Source organism: Uranotaenia lowii, chromosome 2 (genome assembly GCF_029784155.1).
Source record: "Uranotaenia lowii strain MFRU-FL chromosome 2, ASM2978415v1, whole genome shotgun sequence".
Classification (NCBI taxonomy): domain Eukaryota; kingdom Metazoa; phylum Arthropoda; class Insecta; order Diptera; family Culicidae; genus Uranotaenia; species Uranotaenia lowii.
Window position 1 is genome coordinate 60,790,064 of NC_073692.1, and position 12,834 is coordinate 60,802,897.

Consider the following 12,834-nt stretch of genomic DNA (forward strand, 5'->3'; position numbering starts at 1 on the left):
GAAAATTAATGTACCTCGGAGGTACATCAAATTTCAATAACAATTTTTTATCAAACTTTGAAATTTGTCATACCTAGTTAATTAAACTTTTTCCAGTGACTTTATATACTCGAACAAACATCATAATTGAGTTGCTTGAAGAATTTCAGGGCGAGTTTTAAGCATGGATTGACGTAAAAATCGAGTTATTCTAGATCGATTAACTTGGAAAATCTCAAATACAACAGTTGATGCAATTCCCATTCTCTGCAGGTTACCTTCGCACTTCCAAGTGTTTGAATTCTCGATTTCCTCCTTCTGGATTTTCAGGAAATTGGAAGGGGGAGGGGGGGGGGGGGTAGTGACAAAAGAGGAAATTTATATGCAGCTAGTTTTATAATTGATTTATTAAGATCATGAAAAATGCTTAGATTCTTGATTCAACCATTTGTTTTCAGGTTGTTTTGTTTGTATTTTGTTTTGACTGGGATTTTAACGCTCTTGCGTTATTTATTCCTTTTCTTCCGTGTCCAGTGTTCCCAGATATATTTGGCATTTGTTTTCAGGTAGTCCTGAGAACGCTAATAAAGCTTTTACTAAATATAATCTATTACAGCTCCAACGAAACATAAATTAAGAAGTTTGTTCCAAGCTGTTTTTCCATGTTTTATAAAGGCACGCAGAGATTGATTTGAAAAAATGCAATAAAATTAGGTGACAGTTCTCGATCAAGATGTCAAAAAAGGACACGCTCAGGTTAAATTACACATATTCGAATTAAAATTCTCATTTTAACACATTTTTTATAAGCCATGTTTGTTGTTTTTGAGTTAAATAAAAAAAATATATAAAAATCTATGAAATGCTTCAAATCACCGGAAATAGTATGAATATCTCTATAATATAAGTATAAAGTGAAAGGAAAGGGCCCATCTAGTAGGAAAAAAATTTGTTGCTTGATGATTTCATCCGTTCAACTTGAAAATGCTGTAAATGACTGAAAATCGCAAAAAAAAACCCGAAATTTGGGTATTAGTTAAGAGGGCTCAACAAGTACAAGTCAAATATTCTTGAAATCATTTCTTTCCAAATCTGTAAATTACTGATAAGAGCCTTGAAACCCCAATAAGGTGATAGGGCTAAACAAGAAGAAGGCGATTTGGCGGCTTCCGCTAAAATTTAAAATACTGAAAATCAAATGAAAGTCCCGCAATATTGGGTGAAAAGACTTTACAAGAAGAAGTCGAATTTGGTATTCTGATGCTATCTGGAAATCCACGATGGCGCCTTCAGATTCTGTTTTCAATTCTGTATATTATTGATAATTGCTTGGGGGTTTACATAATATGGATGTAAGTTGTAAGAGCTAAACTAGAAGAAGTCGAATTTCACTACCTGACGCCATTTTGAAATCTAAAATGGCGGTTTCCACTGAACTTTAAAATGCTATAAATGACTAAAAATCGCATGAAAGTCGCACAATAGGTGAAAGTGCTAAACTAGAAGAAGTCAAATTTCGCTATTTGACGCCATCTAGAAATCTAGAATGGCGGCATCCGCTGCCCTTCACAAATATGTTGATCACTGAAAATCGTATGAAATTCCCACAATATGGGTATTGCATGAAAGTGCTAAACGAGAAGATGTCGAATTTCGCTTTCGGACGCCATCTTGGAATCAAATATGGTGGTTTCCGCTTAGCTCAAAAATGCTGTAAATAACTGAAAACCGCATGAAATTTTAATGAGATTTTCGACCATTTACAGCATCTTGAAGATCAGCGGAAGTTACCATCTTGGGTGGCTTCAGATAGCGAAATTTGACTGCTACTTGTTAAGCCCTTTCACCCAATACCTATATTGTGGGGAACTCATGCGATTTTCAGTGATTAACAGCATTTTAAAGTTAAATGAAAGCTGCCTTCTTGAATTTAAAGATGGCGTCAGAAAGCGTAAGGTTTCTTCTTGTGTAGCCGTTTCACCCAATAGCAATATTGTGGGGCTTTCTGGATTTCAAGATCGTTTCAGCTAGCAAAATTCAACTTCTACTCGTTTAGCCATTTCACCCATATTGTATGAGTTTCATGCGATTTTTAGTCATTCACAGCATTTTACAGTTCAGGGGAAACCGTCATCTTGGATTCCAAGATGGCGTCAGATAGCGAAATTCGACTTCAACTCATGGTATCATGCCATCGGACATTTACAACCAATTCCTTGTTTATTTCATACTAGCTGATCCCGTACGAACTTCGTTTCGCATTTAACTTTAAAGCTGATGATTTTGTATTTGGTTTGTAATTGGGACGAATTTTAACCAAAAAATTGCTTAAAATACTAAACAAAATTTACAAGCGACCTTTTTACTTGTCTACCAAACGGAAATTTTAAATAAGAAATTGATTGACCGTTAAAAAGAACACCAGTGTACGATTTTTTGTCTTTTTCGGATGCATAACAATGAAATTATGTCTAAAATATTTTAACACTAGAAAGACCGCACCAGTCAAAATGACTGGTTGGACACTTTGTTTGTTGAATATCTTTTGCATACTTCGCTTTAAAAATTCGCAAAAAATACGACTTTTCATTAATTTTGAATCTCTACAAAACTGTGTATTTTTTATTTCACTAGCACTTATAATAAGCGAGAAAAATTTCGCCATGGACACTCGGACCGTGACCAGTCAAAATGACTGGTAAAATTCAAAACCCTATAACTCAAACGAGATACATTTTTTTCGCTTGCTTTTGGTTTCATTTGCAAGCTACATTCAAGACAATGAGTCCTAGTTGATTTATGGTGGGCAGAAGTGTGTCATTCGTTATGAAATTATTGATTTTCGATTCGAAGTCGTGATGATTTGAAGAAAAAGTTCTCGGATTGGCCGCTGTGTGGCGCTTCAAGCACTTGAATCCCAATTTTTTTGGTCTGTTTTGTTGCTCAACTATAATCAAACTTTCTGTCAAAATTTGGCGAAATTTCATCAAGATTTGTAAAAGTTATGTTAGATTTAGTACATGTCCATTCGAGTAATCGAGTAGTTTTAGGTGATAAATATGTTTATACTAAACTAGAATGAGTAAAATTATTATGAATTGAGTACTTATTTATTCAAATTTGAAGACATCAGCTATGAAACTGAATAATTAAAATGATATTTCAACATGTGTGCACGATATATTCTTATATGTTGGTTATCCACCATGGGTGCACGGATTCACCGCAGATTCTGCCCAAGTATGCATTCTTAGATTATTAGGCTCGACAAATTTCCAATGCAAGTTCACTTACAGGTATTCCGGCACCCGTGTATATACCTGGCCAGCTGGCAACTGATTGAACATTCTTATTATAAGAGGAAACACATCTTACCTGTCGGAAACTCATGGGGTTTGAACCCAAGAATTTTCTTGCCGATACAAGAAATCGAACCCAGTACGCCTGGCATACCTTGACCAGACTCGCGCCAGCCTATCTGATAGACCTCATCGGATGCGGATATTTCTACATGGGTGCACGGAATGGTTGGGAATCCGCCGTTGTAAATTATATAGAGTGAAATAGTTTTCAAATTGCTTCAAAACACAACATATTTTTGAGTTAGATATGATAGGTATTGGAAATCTAATATTTGTCAATCGTAAAACTTTTAAGAAAAAACAAATCAACGTGTACACTTGACAATGTTGATTCATCACTTACTCGGTCCATGGAAACAGTTTTCCAATTTCTTGGATGTTGATAAGATCTTATCAGATAAATGTACGATTTCAAAAACCTGTTTTGTAATAATGAATAAATAAATTTATTATTTCAAGATAAAATTGAAATATTTCTTTTCCAGGAATGAAAAAAACGGAACTTTAAATAAAAATCGTTATTTAAATCAATATGTCTCAACATGAAAGACATGGATTCGACGTTGGTTTGATTTGTAAAAATGCTTTTTAAAAATTTGCAAAAAGTCCAATATTTGATTGAAACGCGGTGAATCCGTGCACCCATAGTGAAAAACCATGTATATAACACAAATGTTTATTTGAATCTATAAAAGTATTTATTCTTTACCTTTAGCATGCAAAAAAATTGATTTTGGATGAATAGCGGTGAATCCGTGCACCCATGGTAAATTGCTCTACTTATTGAAAAAATACGCTTCAAAACCTACAATATCAGGTATAATTTACAGGCAACGTGTTGAAAAATTTCAGAGCGATGGATGCTAGAAAATATCTACTAAAACAAAATTGAAGTGAAACCGTGCACCCATGGTCAATATCCATAGCCGTCTAACATGATTTTATAATTAGATTGATAATGTGTTTTCATTTTTTGATAATTATTTGAAATATTCATTTTATGACATATACGCATTCGTCAACTATGCGAAATTGAGGTGATACCGTGCACCCATGGTGAAAAAATATTTCCATTTTATAACAAAAATGATATCGAATAAATAACAAAACAATTTCAAAGGAAAAAAGTTAAAAATATTATGATAGAAAAAATTTCCCCTTTACCAGTCATTTTGACTGGTCACGGTCCGAATAGGTATATTCAATTTGCCGGTCCTTCTAGTGTTAAAGGTAGTATTAACGACCCCTTTTCTGTCGTCTGATTCAAAATTTTAATTCATAAATCAATTGTCCGTTTTGTAAAACAACCAGGAATGATTTTTTGTCTGGATCTCATGCATAATAAAACAATCCTTGCAAAAACATTAAACAGTAAATGTGGACGACCCCTTTTTCTGTCGTCTAATAGAAAGTTTGTTATCAGGAATCGATTCCTCATCCAGCAAAACTCTCGTGTTTAAATTTTACCCTTTTACTGATTCCGTGTCAAAATTTGACACGTGAATCAATAACATGTGCTGTAAAACTCCCATGTGCAAATTTTCATTACAATCCGATGTATGATAAAAACAATGGGACTTATTCTGAGAGTCACGTGACGTGATGTGCAAAATTTCACATCGTTGTGCCGAATCCAGAAACTACTCTAGGCTAGAAGGTTCAGCTCAAATGTCCTGTGATAGATTTTTGGAGCTCATTCATACTAACGTTTCTTCTCTGAAACATTTCCTGGAGTCAGGATAAAGAAATGAAATTGTGTGAGTCACGTCACTCGACTCGCAGAATAACTCTCAATCAGCAAAAACAGTAGACAGATTATTTGGACTACCCCTGACTCCAGATTTGAAATCTGAAACAATTGAGCGTCCCTCAAAAGTTTAAGTGGAAATTTTCATCTCTTTCCAATGCATAATAACGGCAACCATGTAAAAACATTGAAAATTTTATATAGACGACCCCTTTCGCAGACCTCTGAATTAAAATTTGACTCCTGAAATCAATTACTCGTTCCTTGAAACTCCCACTTACCAAGTTTCCATCTTAATCCAATGTATTTAAGCATCAATATCGCGAAAACAGTGTTAATATGGACGACCCCTTTGGCCGACCTTTGACTCTGAATTTGAAACCTGGAATCGATTGATCGTTCCTAAAAATACTACTATGCAAATTTTCATCAAAAACAAATATATAATGACGCCAATATCGCAAAAACATTCGACAGTTTATATGAACGACCCCTTTTGCCGACCCTTTCTACAAAATTTGAAAACTGGAATCGATTGTCCGTTCCTTAAAATTCCCGTCTGCAAATTTCCATCTCAATCCAATGAATAATAACGCCAATATAGTAAAAACATTAAAAAGTTGATATGGACGACCCCTTTGGCCGACCCCTGACCCTAAATTTAATACCTGGAATCAATTGCTCGTCCTTCAAAACGCTCATGTGCAAATTTTCATATCAATCCAATGCATAATAACGTCAATATAGTAAAAAACACCGAACAGTTCATATGGACGATCCTTTTTGCCGACCCCTGACACAAAATTCAATACCTGAAATCAATTCCTCATCTCTCAAAACTCCTATGTGCAAATTTTTGTCACAATCCGACAAAAAATAACGTCAATATCGCGAAAACAATATTTGTCTTGTATGGACGACCCCCTTTAGAAGGGGTCATCCAAAAATCTGAAAACATTTTTCATCATTCCTGGTCCTAATGAGTATCCATGCCAAATTTCAACTCTCTAGCTCTTAAGATGGCTGAGCCTATAGAGGACAAACAAACAAACAAACCCACAGAAATTGCTTTATATATATATATAGATTAAAAGTCTGTCATCATTTATTGTACTAATGATTAACAATTCAGAATTGAGGAACTCATCCTACGCATGTAGGCAATTGGTTGGCTTGCGAGAGAGACGTCACAAGCGCATTTATTTTAAAATACTATTTATACACATTTTACCTAAAATCTTGACTGGCAGTGGAAATAATGCTCTTAATATGGTTAAAACATTGCTTTTTTGTTATTAACTTTACCAGATCATTTCTCAATAATTCAATCATTAGATATTCATTAACCATCATGGTTGCTAGAAATTAAAAAAAACTCGGAGAACTCACGGTGTCAAAAAAAAACTCAAATTGCCAACATGTTCTATAAAATAAAGTTGCCAGATTGCCCAGTTTTCCGGGTTTGCCCGGCTATTTTATACAAAATTTTGGAAACAGTCCAACCTAGATTTCTTGAAAAATGCCCGGATGTTTTTTCACTATATTTGGCAAATCAAACAAAAAATAAATTGTGTTGTAAAATTTTTTTTATAGCCACCAAAACAAAAAATTTTGAGCAGGTTTTGTAAAAATATTCATGCAAGGTTTTTTTCGAAACCTAAAATACGATTTAAAATCTGTTTATAAATTTTGAAGAAAATTTTTTTTTTATCTTGATTTTTGTTGAGTAACTTCTGGTTTTTACTAAATTTGCCCTGATAATTCCCGGATTTTTTGGTCGGTCAATTTAGGAATGAAATGGCCGGATTTTGCTAGGTTTCTGAAGAAAATGGCCCGGTTGTCCGGCCCGGATACGCGCTGAAAAAAATCTGTTAACCTTATTATAAAAGCTTTATAAAAGTTTGGGAACCAAAATTTTTCAGCATAATGATTTAAATGAAAATTATTATGATTATGTTTCTAGAACAGCGGCAAAATAGCCAGATTTTAGCTTTATAAGAGTTCTGGTGATGTATAGAATTCGCTTTATCTTTTTCATAGAAGATAATGCTAAAGCTCTAACGAGTTGTGCTGACCATAATAAATCCAAAATTGTTACTTGAGCAGGGATCTAAGTGGTTAAAAGTATTGGTCTCGAAGTTACTCTCAAACAACACCACAGGGGTCCTTCCAGCCTTCGACCTTTTCCATGAAAAAAAAACCGAAAAAAATTGAGGGATTTTTTTTGCGTTGAAATTTTTGTTACAGACTCTCCTTGAACAGTTGGTGGTTGTAAAATGGCTCAGTTATCAAAATCTTAGTGTTGGTGAAAAAAAATCCTGTTAAGAGTTTAAGTAGCGAGCGTCGTCGAATAAATGTTCCACTCACTGAGAAAATGTATGAAAGGGTCTAAGGGGGATATTTTGAGCTATTCTTGTATTTTTTTTTTCGATTCAACCTTATAGCTAAGAATCAAAAGAATGTTATTAGTTGTTAAGTTGATTTGTTTTGATTGTATGAAGAAAGTTGTAAGTAGTTTAAAAAGAACGGGAACTGTATTATCACTCTGTACTCCTGATAGCCTGATATAATATTCGAAATTGAGGTCTCGAGTTTTAGAACACAGGTTCCAGATTTCATACTTCGGGAAACAGATTGTGGATTTCAATTTAAGATTGATAATTTAAATTGAAATTATAAAATTGATTTTTATTTATTTCATCTATTTCCATCTATAATCTATTATCAGAGATAAGATTTGAACGTCAAATTTACAAATATGTATGCTTAAAAAAATCATCCAATCGGCAGTCAATAAAATCGATCATAAATTCGTTTGCAATTGCATTGAAAACCGATCATTAAGATTAAAAGGGTGTCGCGCAATGGAATTCCAATCGAAACACCAGTACATTACATACATACGCATTTTAAGTCAGTTGTTAGCAATTGTTCATCACACTTCATGGAGGTCCCCATTTCAATACCTTTCCCAAACATGGAAGACAAATGAGTTACATTGGCGATCGAAACGTGCCCGAAATTTAATCGAACTGTTTGCCTATGGGGTAAACTTGCATCTAAAAAGTTCCAGTTGTGAGTATTTAAATGAATTTATAATAAAGCTTAAAGGTAAAAACAAAATGGGAAGAGAAAGTATGCTGTTTTAAAAAGGTAATATAAATCATTTTGAAATATACTCAAAAAGTACGGATGAAATATCAGAAATGAGATAAGTATCCCAAAATTGATGAACCAACCGCAACCTGTCAGAAAGAAGCATTTGTTTGGGTAGGGAAAACTAATTTGAACCAGTCGTAAATTTTGTTTCCCCGCAAACAATTAGCATCAGAAAACCGGCACTGACAATCGACGGACCACAGAATCGTCAATTTATCATAATCCAAATGGCGGTTCGTGTGCACTTGAAAAACCGAACCAGAACCAAAGTCGTGCCAATTTTCAAATCCATCCTTCCACGTGAATGGGGTTCACCTCAGTGATTCTTGCTAGGAAAAAAATATGGAAACACGCTTCTCAAATTGGGTGGAGAAAGTGAGTGAGTGCGGCCCGGGAAGTTTGTTTGTCTAAAATTAATAATTCGACCAACCAGTGAAAAACCACAAAAAAAAACGGACATCGTAATTCCGAGGTATAAATTTTGGGATTTGATTTTATGATCGATCTGGCTGGAATGCCTGAAAAATAAGAGCTAAGCTTAAACGGAAGTTCGTAAGAGCGTTTTAATTATTTGCTCAACTTTTATCGATTTTTCCCAACAAAAAAAAAAAAAAAAAACTTCAAAAAAATTACTAGAAAAAAATCTCTAACATGCCAGTAGCCAAACTCCGGTTCATTACTGTAGCTGATCTGTAACGTGCAAAAATGCTCAGCTCAGTCCGTTCTGTTCTTTTCTTACCTTGAAGTCCGAGAGTGAAGCCATTAGATCATCGAGCTCCTTGGTGGCAGACGAGGTGTAGTTCGTTTGCTCATTGGCGAGCTGCTGCTCGTACACTGGAAGGAAAGGAAGGAAGAAAGTGTTAAAAATAAATATAAATAAGTATAGAGATGTCTAGTTCGTTTCTAAGGGGAAATAATATTCTGTGGGTGAATCGTTTTCGAGCAGTGCTACATTATAAGGAAAGCTTCTAGCTAGAGTCGAGCGGAAATTTGCATACACTTTGGGCGAATCTTTGTAAAAGCTTGATCGGCCAGTGAATCTCAACAAACTTTTAGAGAATTATGACAGCGGAAAAAACCGTTAAAAAATACACGAAAATGCTCGAGAACTTTTAATAGTCGGTATACGCTCGAATTTTTAAAATTTTCTACTCCGTGGGAATGTTTATCATAGAAAAAAAGTTACTTAAATTGCCGATATGGTAAGAAATTTAAATTGTAGTACGCAATTGTGCTTGTGAAATTGCTCAGTTGGTAAGTCGGTAAGTCGGTACCGGATGGGTTTTTCAATAACTGTTCGCCAACTGCAACGTTGATATAAATGCGCAAATGCCAAAAAATAAAAATGGCACAACGACTATAGTTGAAACAATAAAAATGTACTAAAATTTATATAAGGGTGACAAATTTTCCAATAATCGCTCTAGAAGCGTTGGCCTTCTACTGGAAGTCTAACCACGTCTAACTTACTTACCCTCCGTTTAATATTGTCACAAATATTTAGTGTTAACCCATGAAACCCGTGGGCTAAAGAACTTAATTTAAGTACTTTTGCGATTGCAAATATTGAACATATTCGTCGAGTTGTGGTCGTTTTTCCTGACCCTTAGGAAAGCATTCCAGAATTTTGCCAACACATGTCCGGGCCGGGCAATTCCTGGATTCTTTTGTTTTTTTTTTAAACCTGGCAAATACCGGGCATTCGATAACAAATTTTCCAATCCAAAAACCTGGCTATATCCGGACACATCTGAGCAAAATTTATCCATTATTTGAACAAAATTAAGAGGAAAAGAGGTTCAAATCACCTGAAACTTCAATTGATCTTCGAAGCACATCAAAGTTTGTTCAATGTTTACAAAAACAATTTCGTATTAAAAAATTGTTTTATGACGCATTGTTTCCTCCTCATTTTTAAAACTGGAATAAAGATTTGAATTCAAATGCGTAGCCAGAATAACGACAATCGATGAACGCTATACAGTGAGCGAAATAAGAATAGTAACACTATGTGTTATGCTTCTTAAAATATGAGTGATTGAAAATCACCCAAATTTTCTTCTACAGTTTGTTCTGAATTGCTTAACGGACGAATCAAGCAAAAGTTTACTTTTTTTTGGACGTAGCAATTGGCGTTGAGGACCAAAAATATGAAAAAAAAAAAAAGGGTACGAAATAAGAATAGCACCACTTGAGTTTTTCAACAAAAACTAGATTATTTTTAAAAATTTACCGAGTAAAAGTGAATAATAATGCTTCTACGAATTATTTAAATAGATAACTGCAATTTAAGAAATTTTCTAGAATTCTAAACGTTTTCAAAGGATACTCCTCTAGCGTTAGGGATTTTATTTTAGAACCACAAAACTTTATCAAACTGCTTGATTTCTTCATTAACATTCATAAGTATGATGGAAAATGATGAAACATAGATTTGAGGCTAAGTTTGAATCCAAAAAGCAGGTTTGCATTCAAAAATACTAATGTTTTTAATAGTCAAACACTATTTCTCTAGTTTTAAGTCATAGATGGCAGCACTGTCTTGCCATTTAGCCAAATTCATGCCCATTCTCGAATATCCGGGATAAATTAGGGAGTGCTGGATGATTTTGGTCAAGAAATAAATACATATACGTCGCGTCTCTTTCCTACCCAACAGCTCTACTCGTTAAGAGCACATAACATCCTTCCATTAAAAGACCTTTGTGATCTACAAACTATAATATAATGTCTACGACAATTTACACACAAATTTCAGTAATCAAAAAATCCATTTTACAACGGGATTGCGAACTCATAACACTCGCCAGTCAGATTTTTTACAACGAAGCCGATCCATGACATCCTTAGGTAAAAAAGAATATCATTTATTGGTCCAACTAAGTACAACGTCTTGCCTAATAAATCCATCTACAACCGTTCCACGTTCAAATCAAAGTAGGTAATACAGCTATTAAAAGAAAAATTGAATCGTTAAAAACCGTCGATCAGTTACCAGTTTTTTTTTTTTAAATTAAATTTTTGTGAATTTTTGTAGCAATTTAGATTCTTTTGGTGTGTTCATTGTTTTTTTGTTATTAATTATTTCAATTAAAAATACTTAGTTTATTAAATGTTGGCTTAGTAGTATTAAAATCAAATAGTGGATCTCTTTAAAGGAAATATGTTTTCCATTAAGATCCATGTAGTATTTAATTTAGTATTATCATTACATTTCCAGGTACCGTGTGAACGCTTTGGAAATTCTAAGATCACTAAATCCAAAAAAAAAAAAATTAGAATTGCATCAAGGTCACTAAAAGTGAATTTTTTGGACCGATTATCAGAATAAAGTTATACTTTGCGATGGAGCTTGATGGACCAGACGGCTAGCAGTATTATTGGTATGATTTGCAATTCAATCGGAAGTTGAGATGAGCAGGAATTTTGGCGGTTGTACATTTTTGTGTTGGTGATTCTTTTGCTAATCCGGAAAAGCTTTCTGCAGCGTGAACTTCCACAAAACTGTGATGGGAAAATACCTCAAAATCATGAATATGGGCCTAAATAAACCTGGAAAATCAATATTGAGACTAAATTTGATTTTAACTGCAAGATAAAGCTGCCATCTACGACTTGAAACTGGAAAAAGTGTGGTTTACTGAACAAAATCAAGGTTTTGGTTTCCAACCTGTTTTTCTCTGTTTCAAAATTAATCCCGAAGGTTTGTTTCATCATTTCCCGGCATTTTAATGAAGAAAGTAAGTAGTTTGGTAAAGAATTACAGTTCAAATATCAAAATCCTTAACGCTAGAGGAGCATCTCTTAAAACCCCCATTTTAAAACCTTTGGAATTCTGGAAATTTCCTTAAAATGCAGTTATCTATTCAAATAATAGAAGCATCATTATTCACTTTTACACAGTAAATTTTTAAAAATAATCTTGTTTTTGTTGAAAAACTCAAGTGGTGCTATTCTTATTTCGCACCCCTTTTTCACATTTTTGGTCCTCAACGCCAATTGCTACGTCCAAAAAAAAGTTAACTTATGCTTGATTTGTCCGTTAAGCAATTCAGAACAAACTGTGGAAGAAAATTTTCGTAATTTTCAATCATTCATATTCTAACAAACAAAACATATAGTGGTGCTATTCTTATTTCGCTCACTGTAGGAGCAGATCTGTTTTGTCCGAGTAAGTGATCAATATTCAATTGTTAATCATTAGAAATATGTTTTATGCTTTCCTATTCGATTTCAGTTCCTTGAAAAAGTATACATAGTATTTGAAACGTTGGATGAAACACAAATAAAAGTGTTTTAATCATTTACCCATAAAACCGAAAAGCCATTACATAGCCTTATCGTTTTTGCTAAATACAAAAAAGTTCCAGAATGGTGGTAAATTTTGGACTTTTAGATTTTAGATATTTGAGACCGAAAATATGTTTTCGATCTCAAATATCTAAAAGAGATTTCTAACTCTTACAAAATGATAATTTTTCAAAAATAGCTCCATTTCCAGTTTTCTCAAGGTTTAAAACTTCTCTTGGCTGTAGTTTTTGACATTTGCTTGTCAAACAGTTGCTATTAGTATGGAATGTAAGAATA

The 12,834-nt window shown here is 33.9% G+C and overlaps 1 protein-coding gene across 8 annotated transcripts in view; it reads right to left on the reverse strand.

Moving 5' to 3' along the window:
- LOC129746968 (paxillin-like) overlaps nt 1-12,834 on the reverse strand; it is a 254,444-nt gene that overhangs the window by 78,225 nt on the left and 163,385 nt on the right. For all 8 annotated transcript variants that reach the window (XM_055740946.1, XM_055740943.1, XM_055740942.1 and 5 more), the window contains one exon: nt 8,987-9,081. In XM_055740946.1, coding sequence (XP_055596921.1) covers nt 8,987-9,081 — 95 coding nt within the window. The remainder of the gene's footprint in view (nt 1-8,986; nt 9,082-12,834) is intronic.